The sequence below is a fragment of the Pseudorasbora parva genome, chromosome 5 (genome assembly GCF_024679245.1).
Source record: "Pseudorasbora parva isolate DD20220531a chromosome 5, ASM2467924v1, whole genome shotgun sequence".
NCBI classification, from domain to species: domain Eukaryota; kingdom Metazoa; phylum Chordata; class Actinopteri; order Cypriniformes; family Gobionidae; genus Pseudorasbora; species Pseudorasbora parva.
The window spans coordinates 53,184,710-53,203,340 of NC_090176.1; the positions used below are offsets into that span (position 1 = coordinate 53,184,710).

Consider the following 18,631-nt stretch of genomic DNA (forward strand, 5'->3'; position numbering starts at 1 on the left):
TTATGACTCACGTCTCATTCTCGGCCATCTTTGGTTGGGAAGCATTGTCCTGTGAAGTGTTAGAAATGGAAATGTGTGCAGTCATAGAAACTTGCCAAGGAAAGCCTAGTAAAGGACAGCTGAGGCTTCACTGACCGCAAGAGCTGGCCTAAATCGACCGGTCCGGAGAAATAGAAGAGGAAAAGAAGAGGAGGAGAAGAGGAATAGAAGAGGAGGAGAAGTCAGTCTGCCTGAAAATAAAGCCTAGATGGTCTTATCGAGCACTTCAGGAAGAACTAGTCTTTGGCTCTAACAGCTGTGTTAATCGGTCAGATTAGTGGCATCAGATCTTGTTTGAGGTATTTAGTAACTTTGCTACTACATGTCAACTAGCAGTCATTAGAGTATTAGTAGACTGTGCATAATATCTGCTAACACTTTATTCTGATGCTCCTAACAGTCATTCTACTAACTACAAGTAACTTTGCCAAAGATGTCAACTAGCAGTCATTAGAGTATTAGTAGACTGTGCTTAATATCGGCTAACACTTTATTCTGATGCTCCTAACAGTCATTCTACTAACTACAAGTAACTTTGCTACTACATGTCAACTAGCAGTCATTAGAGTATTAGTAGACTGTGGTTAATATCTGCTAACACTTTATTCTGTTGCTCCTAACAGTCATTCTACTAACTACAAGTAACTTTGCTACTACATGTGAACTAGCAGTCATTAGAGTATTAGTAGACTGTGCTTAATATCTGCTCACACTTTATTCTGATGCTCCTAACAGTCATTCTACTAACTACAAGTAACTTTGCCACAGATGTCAACTAGCAGTCATTAGAGTATTAGTAGACTGTGCTTAATATCGGCTAACACTTTATTCTGATGCTCCTAACAGTCATTCTACTAACTACAAGTAACTTTGCCAAAGATGTCAACTAGCGGTTATTAGAGTATTAGTAGACTGTGCTTAATATCTGCTCACACTTTATTCTGATGCTCCTAACAGTCATTCTACTAACTACAAGTAACTTTGCCAAAGATGTCAACTAGCGTTCATTAGAGTATTAGTAGACTGTGCTTAATATCTGTTAACACTTTATTCTGATGCTCCTAACAGTCATTCTACTAACTACAAGTAACTTTGCTACTACATGTCAACTAGCAGCCATTAGAGTATTAGTAGACTGTGCTTAATATCTGTTAACACTTTATTCTGATGCTCCTAACAGTTATTCTACTAACTACAAGTAACTTTGCTACTACATGTCAACTAGCGGTCATTAGAGTATTAGTAGACTGTGCTTAATATCTGCTGACACTTTATTCTGATGCTCCTAACAGTCATTCTACTAACTACAAGTAACTTTGCCACAGATGTCAACTAGCGGTCATTAGAGTATTAGTAGACTGTGCTTAATATCTGCTGACACTTTATTCTGATGCTCCTAACAGTCATTCTACTAACTACAAGTAACTTTGCCACAGATGTCAACTAGCAGTCATTAGAGTATTAGTAGACTGTGCTTAATATCGGCTAACACTTTATTCTGATGCTCCTGACAGTCATTCTACTAACTACAAGTAACTTTGCTACTACATGTCAACTAGCAGCCATTAGAGTATTAGTAGACTGTGCTTAATATCTGTTAACACTTTATTCTGATGCTCCTAACAGTCATTCTACTAACTACAAGTAACTTTGCTACTACATGTCAACTAGCAGTCATTAGAGTATTAGTAGACTGTGCTTAATATCGGCTAACACTTTATTCTGATGCTCCTGACAGTCATTCTACTAACTACAAGTAACTTTGCTACTACATGTCAACTAGCAGTCATTAGAGTATTAGTAGACTGTGCTTAATATCGGCTAACACTTTATTCTGATGCTCCTGACAGTCATTCTACTAACTACAAGTAACTTTGCTACTACATGTCAACTAGCAGTCATTAGAGTATTAGTAGACTGTGCTTAATATCGGCTAACACTTTATTCTGATGCTCCTAACAGTCATTCTACTAACTACAAGTAACTTTGCTACTACATGTCAACTAGCAGCCATTAGAGTATTAGTAGACTGTGCTTAATATCTGCTAACACTTTATTCTGATGCTCCTGACAGTCATTCTACTAACTACAAGTAACTTTGCTACTACATGTCAACTAGCAGCCATTAGAGTATTAGTAGACTGTGCTTAATATCTGCTAACACTTTATTCTGATGCTCCTGACAGTCATTCTACTAACTACAAGTACCTTTGCTACTACATGTCAACTAGCAGTCATTAGAGTATTATTAGACTGTGCTTAATATCTGCTGACACTTTATTCTGATGCTCCTAACAGTCATTCTACTAACTACAAGTAACTTTGCTACTACATGTCAACTAGCGTTCATTAGAGTATTAGTAGACTGTGCTTAATATCGGCTAACACTTTATTCTGATGCTCCTGACAGTCATTCTACTAACTACAAGTAACTTTGCTACTACATGTCAACTAGCGTTCATTAGAGTATTAGTAGACTGTGCTTAATATCGGCTAACACTTTATTCTGATGCTCCTGACAGTCATTCTACTAACTACAAGTAACTTTGCTACTACATGTCAACTAGCAGCCATTAGAGTATTAGTAGACTGTGCTTAATATCTGCTAACACTTTATTCTGATGCTCCTAACAGTCCTTCTACTAACTAAAAGTAACTTTGTTACTACATGTCAACTAGCGGTCATAAGAGTATTAGTAGACTCTGCTTAATATCGGCTAACACTTTATTCTGATGCTCCTGACAGTCATTCTACTAACTACAAGTAACTTTGCTACTACATGTCAACTAGCAGTCATTAGAGTATTAGTAGACTGTGCTTAATATCGGCTAACACTTTATTCTGATGCTCCTGACAGTCATTCTACTAACTACAAGTAACTTTGCTACTACATGTCAACTAGCAGTCATTAGAGTATTAGTAGACTGTGCTTAATATCGGCTAACACTTTATTCTGATGCTCCTGACAGTCATTCTACTAACTACAAGTAACTTTGCTACTACATGTCAACTAGCAGTCATTAGAGTATTAGTAGACTGTGCTTAATATCGGCTAACACTTTATTCTGATGCTCCTGACAGTCATTCTATTAACTACAAGTAACTTTGCTACTACATGTCAACTAGCAGTCATTAGAGTATTAGTAGACTGTGCTTAATATCGGCTAACACTTTATTCTGATGCTCCTGACAGTCATTCTACTAACTACAAGTAACTTTGCTACTACATGTCAACTAGCAGCCATTAGAGTATTAGTAGACTGTGCTTAATATCGGCTAACACTTTATTCTGATGCTCCTAACAGTCCTTCTACTAACTAAAAGTAACTTTGTTACTACATGTCAACTAGCAGTCATAAGAGTATTAGTAGACTCTGCTTAATATCTGCTAACAATTTATTTTGATGCTCCTAACACTCCTTCTACTAACTACAAGGAACTTTGCTACTACATGTCAACTAGCGGTCATTAGAGTATTAGTAGACTGTGCTTAATATCTGCTAACACTTTATTCTGATGCTCCTAACAGTCCTTCTACTAACTACAAGTAACTTTGTTACTACATGTCAACTAGCGGTCATAAGAGTATTAGTAGACTCTGCTTAATATCTGCTAACAATTTATTTTGATGCTCCTAACACTCCTTCTACTAACTACAAGTAACTTTGCTACTACATGTCAACTAGCGGTCATTAGAGTATTAGTAGACTGTGCTTAATATCTGCTCACACTTTATTCTGATGCTCCTAACAGTCCTTCTACTAACTACAAGTAACTGTGCTACTACATGTCAACTAACAGTCATTAGAGTATTAGTAGACTGTGCTTAATATCTGCTAACACTTTATTCTGATGCTCCTCACAGTCATTCTTCTAACTACAAGTAACTTACTCTAATAACCCTAAAATTACAGTCTACTAATACCCAAATGAGATTTAGTTGACCTGTAGTTACTTACAGTCAGTGACTGAAATGGACTACTGAAATAAAGTATAATCAATATTTACAAGCAGAACTGTTATGTTTGTGTGATAATTTGGACCTTGAATACTCTCTGGTAAAATGTAAGCCAGTCTATGCATGTTTTATTGACTATTTTTCTGTGCAAGCATTTGCAGACACTATATTCTCATTTTCCCTTTGCGAAGCAAGCTGGGTTTCAGTTGTCCACAGTTTCATGTATTTGGACGTAATTCATGCCTCTGTTGTGTTTCTGCTGTCAGCTTTCAATCCCTCTGCTGTGCAGATTTAGAGTTTATTATTCATTGTGATTATAAAGCAGATATGTCTGTGTCTATTGAGTGGCATCAGGCCTTCGTTTTGTTTGACTTGCACTAAATATCCTAAACAGATATCACAGCACTGCCCAGCTCTTCTTCAATTAAAACATTTAATGTAAGAGTTTAAAATGGCATATCAATGCACTAATGCATATTTGTCAGATTTCTAAAATAGAGTGCATTAGTCCCCATCCACTGATTCCGGAAATATTTTTTCCATTTATTTCTCCCATAGGGATTTTAAACAAGTCTTGGTTAAAGTGTCAAAAGCCATGAACCAAACCGGCCAATCAGCTACGAGGAGAATCACAACACTGCAAAATATGATTTGGAGCAGAAAAGTGTTTGAAAATAAGACAAGACTGTGAACTTAACGGCTTTAGTGAGGGAAGGAGCTACAATCCCAAGATGCATTGCAAACAGGAATATCAAACTACTCATTAACAATGTTGATGATTATATGTAAGGACAATATATTTTAAGCTTATTGCAAAATATGCTTGGAAACAGTTCTGATCACTAATATATCTGAGGAATAAAAGGTAAAAAAGAAATGCATTTATAAAAATAAAAACATATTTACAAATATTATAAATCTCCTTTACTATAATTTTTTATCAATTTAACACATCCTTGCTGAATAAAATTATTGATTTTGTTGTTACAAAAGATTTCTATTTTGAAAACATTTGCTTCTTTTTTTTAATTCATTATTTGTTTTACTTTGTATTCATCAAAGTATTATAAAAAAGTATCTCAGGTTATGAACATATATTAGTGATCAGAGCTGTCTCCAGCACTCCTAATGAATCCTCATCTGAGAATGATTTCTGAAGATCATGATCACTGAAGACTGGAGGAACCATCCTGAACATTCAGCTCTGAGCACACAAATAAATCAGCATTTAAAGGAGAATACACTGAAAAACTAATATTTTAAGTTGTAATAATATATCACAATATTTAAAATGTTTTCTGTATTTTTGATCAAATAAATGCAGGCTTGATGAACTTCTTTCAAAAACATTACAAATAGTAATGTGTCCAAACTTTTGGCCTGCACTCTCTGTGTGTGTGTGTGTGTGTGTGTGTGTGTGTGTGTGTGTGTGTGTGTGTGTGTGTGTGTGTGTGTGTGTGTGTGTGTGTGTGTGTGTGTGTGTGTGTGTGTGTGTGTGTATTTGCAGTTCTTCATGGGAGTGGGCGGAGCTAAGGAGATATTTTGGCATGTTTAGCTTGTTTCTACTCTCTGATTGATGGAATTTTCTGCACAGCATCATGGGTAATGTAGTTTGTACCACAAATTCAGCTGTTAAACTCGATTATTTTAAAACTAGGTTGAAATAATGAGAGTTTGACAAATTCGACAGAAGCAAATACCATTGATTAACGAACTCATAGCTCTAATAAACTGAATGTGTTTTACAAACACACAATAATCAGCTAAATAATATTTGGTTCTATCTCAAACATTTTAACTAATTGATTATTGCTCGTTCCACATTTAACTGAATAAACATAATTATTTCACAGCGAAGATATTTATGCCGATTTTAAGCAATTTGAATTAATGCATTTAAAAAATATATATAATTAAAATAAAATAAAATACCAATAGTTAATAATAAATGGCATGTTTTTTTAAGTGCAGAAATCTGACCTGTTTCATTAATGTATAAATGATAAATATGTGTCTATTTAAATATACATACATCTTCAGTTTAATAATAATAATAACAATAATAATAACAATAATAATAATAATACATTTAATTTATAAAGCATTTTACATTTGAAAGAAAAGTGCTACAAAGAGAGAAAAAAATAAATAAATACAAAAATTAAATAAAATAAAAAAATATTTAGGCCTAAATATTAGATTTTTTTCCCAGTTAGATGAAGTTCTGTGTTAGGCCTTTGTTCAGTCCTGTGAGATTGCTGTTCTGATTTTGGATTCGGGGGCTGAAAGGGAAAATAATGGAGCAGTTTATGTTTATGCAATAACAGGAAGTGATGCGAAAAGAGCCGTCATGTGACAGCGAGAATCTGCACAGATGTTCATCAGCACAAACGGCCGATTCTCCAGGGAATGAAGATAAAGATGAATATGAATATGACTATATGTATAAAACCGCCCATGATCTCTGTGCTCAACTAATCTGACTCCTGTTTGGATTTGCGAGTAAAAGCTGCTGTGCTTCCATCTTTCTATAAGAAATATCCCAAGCGATATATTTAACATGATTTTTCCTGGATAAAACAGAAAGAAGGACAGATAATATATTCTTCCATCTGCAACAAACTTTTCAGCTCCATGTATCCGCCGGTTTGATTATGAACATCGGCCAATAATTGTAGACTTGGCTGATTAATAAAAGTGTTTGTTCTTCTTTGTGTCAGTTCCAAAATCTTCTGGCATCCAACATTTACTGAGTTTTTAATTAATTGTTGAGTGAATATTGTTTGAATGTTCATTCGATTTCTTTGTAATATTTTATATATGCACTATAGTGCCAGAAGTGTTGTGCCGCCTCTACACACACACGAGCTCTCCATTGTTAACCCGTGGGGTTTAATCTGGAGTCGGCCCACCCTCTCTAGCAGCTCCAGCTCTTCTGGGAAGGCTTTCCTCAAGGTTTAGGAGTGTGTTTATGGGGATTTTTGCCCATTCTTCTAGAAGCTCATTTGTGAGGTCAGGCACTGATGTTGGACGAGAAGGCCTGGCTCTCAGTCTCCGCTCTAATTCATCCCAAAGCTGTTCTATCGGGTTGAGCTCAGGACTCTGTGCAGGCCAGTCCAGTTCCTCCACACCAAACTCCTCATCCATGTCTTTATGGAGCGACGCTTTGTGCACTGGAGCGCAGTCATGCTGGGACAGGAAGGGGCCGTCCACAGACTGATCCCACAAAGATGAGAGCATGAAATTGTCCAAAATGTCTTGGTGAAGCATAAAGAGTTCTTTTCACTGGAACTAAGGGACCAACCCCTGAAAAACAACCCAACCCCATAATCCCCCCTCCACCAAACTTTACACTTGCAAAGTCCCGTTCTCCAGGCAACCGCCAAACCCAGACTCATCCATGGGATTGTCAGACTGAAGCGTGATTGGTCGCTCAGAGAACACGTCTCACTGCTCTAGAGTCCAGTGGCGGCTGCTTTACTCCACTGCATCCCACGCTTTGCATTGCTCTTGGTGATGTAAGGCTTGGTTGAGCTGCTCAGCCATGGAAACCCATTCCATGAAGCTCTCTCCGCTGTTCTTGAGCTCATCTGAAGGCCACAGGAGTCTGGAGGTCTGGAGCTGTTGACTCTGCAGAAAGTTGGAGACTTCTGCGCACTGTGACCCTCAGCATGCGCTGACCCCGCTCTGGGATTTAACACTTCGTGGCTGAGTTGCTGTTGTTCCCAATGGCTTCCACTTTGTTCTAATCCCACTAACAGTTGAGCGTGGAATATTTAGTAGTGAGGAAATGTCAGGAATGGACTTATTGCACAGGTGTCAGCCTATCACGGCCCCACGCTTGAGTTCACTGAGCTCCTGAGAGAGACCCATTCTTACACTAATGTGTGTAGTCAAGTCAACTTTTATTTATATCGCTCTTCTCCAGCGCCGATTGTGTCAGAGCAGCTTCAGTGTTAAACAGGACAATACTGCAGCAGAATTAGATTTGGCTGTACAGTCGTTCTGGAGTAAACAGTGATGTTATCAGCTTATTTTAATTTATCATAGAGAGACAATGTTGGCAGATCAGTATTATAGTTTATAGCACTAATTAAGACCTAATTCATTAATGTTATTTGGATATTTAGTTGAATAACTTGCATTGAAATGTTAGTGTAGAAGCGTCTGCAGGCCGAGAGCTTGATTTATACACCGGTGGCCACGAAGAGATCGAACACCTGAACTCAGCCCAATATGTTTGGCAATATAGTGTATATTTAATAAGCAATAAATCCATCCCTGCTCATGAACTCTACATCTGAAGTGAAATCAGAATCTCATGCATGAGATATTTACTATAAATTTTTTATCACGCTGCAAAACAAAGTCATGTTTACAAGATACAGAGCATATACAACAAGCAGAAACCAGAGTCTGGATTTTCCAGCTCGATAACATCAGATATTTGAGAGATATTCTGCTGTTTGAGGCGCAAGTGAACGTGTTCATTCTGCTCTGTTTGGGACCAGAGCACCGAGATGTGCCACTGAGAGCCAGGCCGAGCGTTTGGGGAAATGCGGATGTTCAGGGATTCCATTTTGTGAAGACGGTCACACCATTATTGAGCTGTTTTCGCGTGACCGTGTGCTATTGTGCTCTGATCGATCTCAGATGAACACAGCGAGCAGAGCCTCGGTATCATCATTAGCATAACTAATCTATAACGCTTTATATTCGAGACTGAGTCAGTGCATGCAGACTAACGGCACATGCCATGCTGCGAATGTGTGAGATGAATATGGAGCATGTATGCATCTTAATATGATGTTGGCAGATTAATTACAGACGGGCTGCTGATGTGATGATTGAGTAAATGATGCATGATGTGAACCTGGAACCAGAATCCAGAGCAGCTTGAACACATCTTCACAAATCTGCCCCTGGAGCTCTTCAGCAGTCATAATCTCACGGGTATATCTTTGGCATGGGTCAAAATTATACATGTTATGCCAAAAATCATATAAAGATCATGTACCATGTAAATGTCCTACTGTAAATATATCATGAATGCATTATTAGTAGAAATACACCGCCAAAAAATGCTTTTCTTACTCAGTATTTTTGTTTTGTTTCTAGCATAAATATCTAAAAATTCTTACATTAAGAAGCATTTACTAGACAAGTACAAATTATTGTCTTGTTTTGGGGAAAATAACTCTAAATGAAGAGAGTTTTTGCTTAAAATAAGATAAATAATCTGCCAATGGGGTGAGAAAAATAATCTTGTTTTCTGTTTGAATTAAGATTATTTTTCTCACCCCATTGGCAGATTATTTATCTTATTTTAAGCAAAAACTCTCTTCATTTAGAGTTATTTTCCCCAAAACAAGACAATTACTTTTGCTGGTCTTGTAAATACTTCTTGATTTATGAATTACTAAGTAAGTTTTTTTTTTTAAGTGTTTGCACTGCTGAGGACTTCATTTAAACTATACTTTAAAGGAGATTTCCTCAATGTTTAGATTTTTTTGCACCCTTAGATTCCAGATTTTGTCCTGTTCTATCAAACCACACATCAGGCAGAGATTATTAATCCAGCTTCAGATGATCTAAACATCTCAGTTTAAATAAATCGACCCTTATGACTGGTTTTGTGGTCCAGTCACGTGTAATATTCATTGAAATGAATGACAAACAAACGTCTAAACGTATCAAAGCTGGTCAGGAGATTATCGTGGATTCAGATCAAATTCACAGCATGTGTTTAAACTCAAGCTTAATTCTTTAGAAATAATAAATCGTTGGTTTGATGAAGGTGTAAACATGTATAAAACTCTCTGTATGTGCACATGCAAAATTAAAATATGTAATTTAATAATACACTGCAAAAAATGCTCTTCTTTAATATTTTTGTCTTGTTTCCAGTCCAAATATCTGAATACTCTTAAATCAAGATGCATTTACTAGATCAGCGGAAGGCCTTAAGATATTCTTATACTTTTTGATTGTTTATCACTTTAGTATGGGGAACACATATTCACTATTAATGACGACTTCTGCCTCATAATCTCCTAATTTACTGCTTATTAATAGTTAGTAAGGTAGTTTTTGTAGCGTTTAAGTTTAGGTATTGGGTCGGATTAAGGGATGTAGAATAAGCTCATGCAGAATAAGGCATTAATATGAGCTTTATAAGTGCTCATAAACAGACAATATCCTAGTAATATGCATGATCATAAGACACTAGTTAAAAACTGGACCTTTAAATAGTTTTTTTTTTCTTGTTTCCAGTCCAAATATCTGAATATTCTTAAATCAAGATGCATTTACTAGATCAGTAAAACGACATAAGATATTTTTTCTTGTTTTCTGGGGAAAACTATTAAAATGAAGAGAGTTTTTGCTTAAAACAGGCAAAATGATCTGCCAATGGGGTGAGAAAAATAATCTTATTTCTGATTGGGATGGAAACAAGAAACAAGATTTAAACCAGAAATAAGATTTTTTTCAATAAAATGCATCTTGATTTAATTGCTGGATTATTGTTAGATATTTAGACTAGAAAAGAGAAAATTACTGAATAAGAAGAGCATTTTTTTGCATTGTATTATTAAAGTAAATGAGTATATTCATTTAATGGTGCATGTGCACATACTGAGAGTTTTAAATTAAATTAAATATATGTTTATACCTTCATCAAACCAAAGATTTATTATTTTTTAAAGAATTAAGCTTGAGTTTTACACATGTAGTCTGCTGTGAACTTGATCTTTCTACTTTAATGAAAGATTGATGACATCTATAAATCCCTCTCATTGAAATATGATTTGATTTCATCATCAATCATCATCATCATCATCATCATCATCATCATCATCTTCATCATCATCATCATCATCCTCCTCCTCAGTGTTTAGTTCCTCCTCCCACATCGTCATGTTCGTCGAGCCTCCTCATCCTCTTCCTCACTGCACTGGATCGGGCTCAGAGATGAACATGTAAAACATCTTCCTCCACATGAGATGATCGATTTCTTCTGCGGGTAAGACGGAGCTCACATGTGCATGATCGATCGCCAATCGCGCCTTTATCGATCAAGATAAAGTTATCGGCAAACTCGTCGCTATTAGAGATCACAGTGAGTGTGTGAATGAATGTCGTCCGCGAATATAATGGGGATATAATGGGGATATAATGCGAATATCATGTGAATATCATGTGAATATAATGGGAATATAATGGGGATATAATGCGCTAGAGAGACAGAGACGCGATGCCGTTCAACTTTTCTCTCCGTATTGATCAATTCTGATCGTTATGATCGATCAATAACACCAAAGGTTGTTTTGTGGGAATCGCCAGCTGGATACATTCACAGCTAACAAGAATATGAGTATTTGATATCGTTCCCATTAAATTATGAGATGTTATTTCTGAAAGGGCTGGCATGAAGAGCACGCTCCTGCACGCCACTGTTCAGTCTGACAGCAGATTTTGATTTAGTTTTACTCATAGCCTTTCGCCATTATATTTGAGTCTCCTGAATGTATACTAGTCTTTATCCATTATATTTTAGTCTCCTGAATGTATTCGAGTAAAAAATCTAGGCTAATGAGTTTATGTTCAATTGTAATGCCATAACTGAGCATTTAGCATCTCATAACCTGTTCCTGAATAAGGCGAAACTGACATTCTGACTTGAATTGTGCTTTTGACATTAAGAATACACCCGAGCTCAATTAACTCTGCAAACAAACAAACATCTAAATAGTTTTTTATAATGTTGTATTTCTGTTCAAATAAGTTTACACTGCAAAAAATGCTTTTCTTACTTAGTATTTTTGTCTTGTTTCTAGTCTAAATATCTTAAATTACGAAACATTTACTAGACAAGCAAAAGTAATTGTCTTGTTCTGGGGAAAAATAACTCAAAATGAAGAGAGTTTTTGCTTAAAATAAGATAAATAATCTGCCAATGGGGTGAGAAAAATAATCTTGTTTTCTGTTTGAATTAAGATTATTTTTCTCACCCCATTGGCAGATTATTGATCTTATTTTAAGCAAAAACTCTCTTCATTTTGAGTTATTTTCCCCCAAAACAAGACAATTACTTTTGCTAGTCTAATAAATACTTATTGTTTTAAGAATCTTTATATGTTTAGACTAGAAACAAGACAAAAATACTGAGTTAGAAAAGCATTTTGCTGTGCCGTATCACATTGATTTATTTTTAAGTAGCCTAATGAATGTGTTTTAATGGTTTTAGTGAACTATTATAACCCTGATACTTTATTGAATGTGTCAAATCCTGTTCTTAGTCTTTCCTCCTGACTGAATTAAATGGGAATTAATTAAAATGCAGTTTATTGTGTAACTAAATGTGTATATAATGCGTGACTTTTAATTAGCAAGCTGGAAAAACACCGGGACTCTTATTTTGAAATTCCGTATTATTGCAGTTCAGATGAGGAGATTAATATGCATCTTTACAACCGTCTAAAACATATTACTATATAAACATGGTAAAGTAAACACTGTGAGCATTAGTTCATAAACATGATCTGTCATAAATGTGTGTAATTGATCGATTAAACCACTCGGTCGTCGCGTGTTTCCTCTCGTTTTTATTCATTGACGAAAATACCGCAGATATTCGTTATAGTTTTTGTCCTTCAAAACTGGTTTTTATTTAGTTGTCGTCTCGTGCATTATGTTACTTTCGGAACGTTTAATGTTTTGAAACTTGTAATAATGTTTAAAAAACGTCTTTGAGCTAACTTTTCGAGAACGTAAAGATCAGCGTTTGGGGCATAAACTGCTCCAGTCTTGCCATTTATTCATCTAATTTTCTTTAAGACTGCTGTTCGCTGGGCTATCCTGCTTGTTATTATATATGGACATGAAATATTCTTATGATTTTAAATTATTTTATATGTAAATAAGTTAAGCTGGGAAAAATTACTACAAAATGAATACTGTAATTTATAATTAATCTTCATTTACATCGGCTATAATTAATGTGTGAAATTAATTAACTGGTTATCTGTTGAACGCGTTATGCTAGTTTTAATCATACAGTCCCTGCTGGAATTACTTATTGGCCATAAGTAATTAGTGTGAAGATCCCAACTCTAAGAACATGTATATTACCCAAGTGCCTCTGGGAAGTTCATATTTACATGTTAGGAAGTCATACTTATGACATCAGATGCTTTCGAATCATCTGCTTAGAGCAAAAAAGCGATGAACCTTAAACCTAATTCAGAGTTTCCCACTTGTAATAACAACTTAAAACATTTAAGATTTTGATTAGATTTTTCTGAACTGTTGGTAAAGCCATTTGGCAGCAATATCTCAAGTACAGGAAAAGACCAAAACTCGCGGTCTAATTGTGATATCATGCATGCTTATGTTGCGAGATGCATTTTATGATACGCACTTAGCATTGATTTTATATGCTGAAGTGCATGCATATTTCAAATCAGGAATAACATTATCATTAATCCGCTGCTCACAAAAAACATCATACATGTATTTTTCAGGCATTCAAGCAATGCTTCTGCGAAATTTCTGGCTCTTTTAATTATAAGGCAGCATTAAAGCTTTCTTTTTATACTAGTGCACTGTCCTTATAACATCCCATGTGAAGCAGTGGCGCTTGTCTCATGTAACACAGATGCCATCATGCATATCTCTTGTTTGGGCTGAATTATAAATACAGCAGGCACTGGTTAGCCTACAGTTATATTTGAACCTTTCACAATTTGAGACAGACTTATCTAGACACTGTTTAGTGCGGCGTCTGCTTCAGATTTAACATCGTGCATCAGGCTTTTTGTTCACTGCAAAAAATGCTCTTCTTTCTCGGTCATTGTCTTGTTTCCAGTCTAAATATCTAAATATTCTTAAATCAAGAGGCATTTACTAGATCAGTAAAACGACATAAGATATTTTTTCTTGTTTTGTTGAAAATAAAATCAAAATGAGTTTTTGCTTAAAACAGGCCAAATGATCTGCCAATGGGGTGAGAGAAATAATCCTGTTTCTGATTGAAATCTTGTTTCTTGTTTCCGAACAGAAATAAGATTATTTTTCTCTTCCCATTGGAGATAATTTTGCTTGTTTTAAGCAAAAACTCATTTTGATATTTTTCCCCAGAAAACAAGAAACAACATCATGTGTCATTTTAGTAAATGCATCTCGATTTAAGAATATTCAGATATTTGGGCTGGAAACAAGAAAAAAAAAAACTAAATAAGAAGAGCATTTTTTGCAGTGTTTGCACAAAAGTAAAGAAAAAATGCCCTTTAAACCAAACGTTTTAATGAACTGCAATTTGCATAAAACAACATGCACGGAACCATTTTAGTTTTTATAAATAATTCAGTTTGGATGCACTTCACTTGATCTTAACAGCAGAAGCTCGTCCTTCATTTTGATGTTATGCATGCATGTGTCATTAGATGAATTTGCATTATTTACATGTGTTTTTCTCTCCTCAGATGACCACCATCCATCATCATAAACATGCATGTGTGGATATTGGCCATATGGTCTTTTGCAACGTTTTTCTGCTTCATCGAGATGTTCGACGTTTACGGGGATATATGTAGAGGCCTGTGCGTCTGTGAGGAGCGAGACGGGATATTTACAGCCGGCTGTGAAAACAAAAGGATTAAAAGTCTGTCGGAGGTGACGCCTTTACACTTCACTGCATATCATCTCCTGCTCACAGGGAATATGTTAAAGAAAGTCTCGCTCGACGACTTCCTTCATTACGAAGGACTCATCATTTTACATCTAGGCAATAATGATATATCGGACATCGAAGCTGGCGCGTTTAACGGACTCCAGGGGTTAAAGAGATTGCATCTAAACAATAACAAAATTGAAGTCCTAAAGGACGACACGTTCCTCGGACTCGAAAGCCTGGAGTACCTGCAGATTGACTATAATTACATCAGCCACGTTGAACCCAAAGCCTTGAATGTTTTACGCCACTTGGAGGTGCTCATCCTCAATGACAATTTGCTCTCCGCTCTTCCAAAAAACATCTTCCAGTCTGTTCCTTTAACTCATCTTGACCTGAGAGGCAATCAGCTCAAAGTGCTTCCCTATATCGGCCTCCTGGAGCATTTGAGTCACATTGTGGAGCTACAGCTGGAAGAAAACCCTTGGAATTGCTCTTGCGAGCTCATTGCGCTTAAAGCCTGGCTTGAAAGCATTTCGTACACAGCGTTAGTTGGGGATGTGGTTTGCGAAACGCCTTTTCGACTGCATGGCCGAGATTTGGATGAGATCTCCAAGCAGGAGCTTTGTCCTCGCAGAGCAATCGCCGAATACGAGATGCGAGCGGAACCGGCTCACATTGCCGAAATCCTTTACAAAACCACTCCGGCGACATTAGGATTCGCATCCTCGACCAACATACGCTCCACCAAAAGCAGCCGTATCCTGGGAAAACTCCGCGTCAAACCAACATCTCGCTCATCCTCTAGCAAACCCCAGAATTTTGGCCCGATTTTAGCTTTCCAGACCAAATCTCCCGTTCCTCTAGATTGTCCGAACGCATGCACGTGCAATCTGCAAATCTCAGATCTCGGCTTAAACGTGAATTGCCAGGAGCGGAAAATCGAGAGCATCTCTGATCTCGATCCCAAGCCGTACAACCCTAAAAAGATGTACCTTACGGGCAACTTTATCTCTGCGGTGGGCAGCTCTGACTTTAATGGCGCCACCGGACTTGATTTGCTCCATTTGGGGAATAATCGAATAGCCGTCATTCATGACCGTACATTCGGCCAGCTTATACACCTGAGACGGCTTTACCTCAACGGGAACTTAATCGAGCGCCTCACCGAAGATATGTTCTATGGTTTGCAAAGCTTGCAGTTTTTGTATTTGGAGTACAATGTTATCCGTGAGATTGGGGTCGGAGCATTTCAGCAGGTGCCAAATCTACAACTCCTGTTCCTCAACAACAACCTCCTGAAGACTCTTCCGGTAGGCGTTTTTGACGGGTTAAACTTGGCTCGATTGAATCTTCGCAGCAACCACTTGCGAACTCTTCCGGTGTCGGGTGTGCTTGAGGAACTCACGGCGCTGGTCCAAATCGATCTCTTCGAGAACCCCTGGGATTGTTCGTGCCTCGCTGTGGAGATGAAAAGCTGGCTGGAGAATCTTGGAGCTGGAACTGTGGTGAATAGCGTCTCTTGTGAGTCTCCGGCGAGGCTTTCTGGAGAGGATTTGCGATATATTCACTCTTCCCATCTGTGCATGGAAAGCTCAATCGCTCCCGCAATCCCGCCTTCGGAAGAATCTTTTCCCGGGAGTACGATCACGTTAGAAACGGCGTTGGATTACGATACGCATAATCCCGCGGTTCCCCTTTCCGTTCTTATCCTCGCTTTGCTGTTGCTTTTTATCCTATCCGTGTTTGTTGCAGCAGGGCTATTTGCTGTCCTAATGAAGCGGCGAAAGAAGTCTGAACGCTTGGCTTCGGTAAGCCCCAATGGAGTTAAAAACGACGGGCCGAAATCTAGATCGTCGGCGGGTCATGTCTACGAATATATCCCGCCCGCATCCGAGAAAAACGACCCCTACGCCGAAGGTTACCGAGACTTCGAAGAACTCAAACGAGCTTTGGCATCTAACTCGGATGAGGACGTCGGGAGCGCCGCAATAAGCTCCGAATTCAGCGCCGGAACTCCAGACGCGCTCAATAGACACTCGCCAATTTTGGACGATAACTACTTTTACCGGGATATCCTGGCGAGGGACCAGCAGGCCTCTTACAGGGGCAGTTTGGCTTGCAAACATGGCACAAATGCAGACTTTGATGCAAGGCATCAGTACTTGAATCCAGAGAGGCTTCAGGTTTATTGCTCTCCGCCCGCCGCCGTCTACATCGAGCCCAATCGGAGCGAATACTGGGAACTCAAAGCCAAGCTGCACTTTGAACCCGATTATTTGGAGGTTCATGAGAAAAGGACCACTTTCACCCAGTTCTGAAACTTGTCAAAAATGTCTTGTGTGAGCGATATTAGGGGGAATTTTGTGCTCCTCCAAATTTAAAAGAAAGCTATTTTAATAGCATTTTATATTTATGATATTTTTTTTCTTATTAATTATTACTATTAAGTTTGTTTGCATTGTGACATTATTTGCCTGGAAATTATGCAAAGGTCATTTCCAAAAGTGCAATAATGGTGACAAATGAAGTGAGTTTTTGCTAAAAAAAAAAGGCAAAATGATCTGCCAATGGGGTGAGAGAAATAATCTTATTTCTGATTTAAGTCTTGTGTCGCAAACAGAAATAAGATTATTTTTCTCATCTCATTGGCAGATCATTTTGCCTGTTTTAAGCAAAAACTACCTTCATTTTGCTTTTATTTTCAACAAAACAAGAAAAAATGTCTTATAATGTTTTAATTATATAGTAAATGCATCTTGATTTAAGAATTATTAGATATTTAGACTGAAAGCAAGAAAAAAAAACTAAATAAGAAGAGCATTTTTTGCAGTTTATGCCCCTATTCACAGGTGTAAATCTCCCCATGTGTGTGTGACGTTTCAGCTCAAAACACCCTCAGATCTTTTATTATAGTGTCAAATTTGACAGGTTTGAGCAGAAACACGTAGTTTTTGTGTGTGTCCCTTTAAATGCAAATGAGCTGCTGCTATTCCAGAAGGGGGCGGAGCCTTTACACAAGCTTCAGATATTCCGTCAACAACAAAACAGGCTGATCTCACTCAGAGAAATGTCCGAAATAAGCCGTTGTGGATCAGCCGGTTATGTTTGAGCCGAAGTCGGACAGTTCTGATACAGAAAGGGGCGTGTCTATGCTAAATAGCCAATCAGCAGCAGGCTGATTGATAATTATTGATGACAGAAGTATCGGGTGCATTTTAGCCTTACAGATCTGTGGACACACACCTTATAAAGTGAATTTAGCTTAATATGTCCCTTTTAACTTCAGGACTTGCATTTCATGAAGGGTATTTGATCTACTGCTTTTAATGCACTGAAAAAATCTAACTTATATATACATAATAATCCAATACTTAAATTATTTAAATTGCCTGTACGAGATTTTGCCTGACTTTAAAAAACTGAATCTAATTTACCTTGAAAAAAGCTGAAATGGAGTTATACATTATTAATTTTTACATAAAATACATCAGTGCGTTTAATTAACGTAAAAAACAGGCAATATTGTCACAATGCAACAAATCATATTTTTTGAACGCAGGGTTTTTTGCTTTTGAATTATGTGGTGTTTTTGTGAGATTCACACCATATTGTCGAGTCTGTGAATGATTTGTGTGTGTGACGCTTGACCTTTCACATTTATATCAGAGCACCTGTGACGATCTGTGTGTGTGTGTGTGTGTGTGTGTGTGTATAGTTCTGTCATTAATCTGGGGTCGATTCTGCAGATCTATGCACTTTTTTTGCACAGCTGCTTAAATGATATCAATTTTGTAACATTTATATTGGACAGGTCGATTACCTTTTAGATGCACTGCAATACAAACGCTCTTCTTATTTAGTATTTCTGTCTTGTTTACAGTCTAAATATCCAAAAAAAAAAAAAACGTTAAGAAACATTTACTAGATCAGTACAAATTATTGTCAAAATGAAGAGAGT

At 37.2% G+C, this 18,631-nt stretch overlaps 1 protein-coding gene across 1 annotated transcript; it reads left to right on the forward strand.

Annotated features, from left to right (window-relative positions):
* Positions 1-10,905: 10,905 nt before the first annotated feature.
* On the forward strand, positions 10,906-17,187 carry slitrk5b (SLIT and NTRK-like family, member 5b). The gene is made up of 2 exons (XM_067444724.1): positions 10,906-11,022; positions 14,483-17,187. The coding sequence occupies exon 2, from the start codon at positions 14,508-14,510 to the stop codon at positions 16,989-16,991; it is 2,484 nt and encodes an 827-aa protein (XP_067300825.1). The 5' UTR covers positions 10,906-11,022; positions 14,483-14,507; the 3' UTR covers positions 16,992-17,187.
* The last annotated feature ends 1,444 nt before the right edge of the window (positions 17,188-18,631 follow it).

Bases quoted from the DNA above. Each gene is read 5' to 3' on its own strand.
- slitrk5b (XM_067444724.1), top strand. From the start codon at position 14,508: ATGCATGTGTGGATATTGGCCATATGGTCTTTTGCAACGTTTTTCTGC.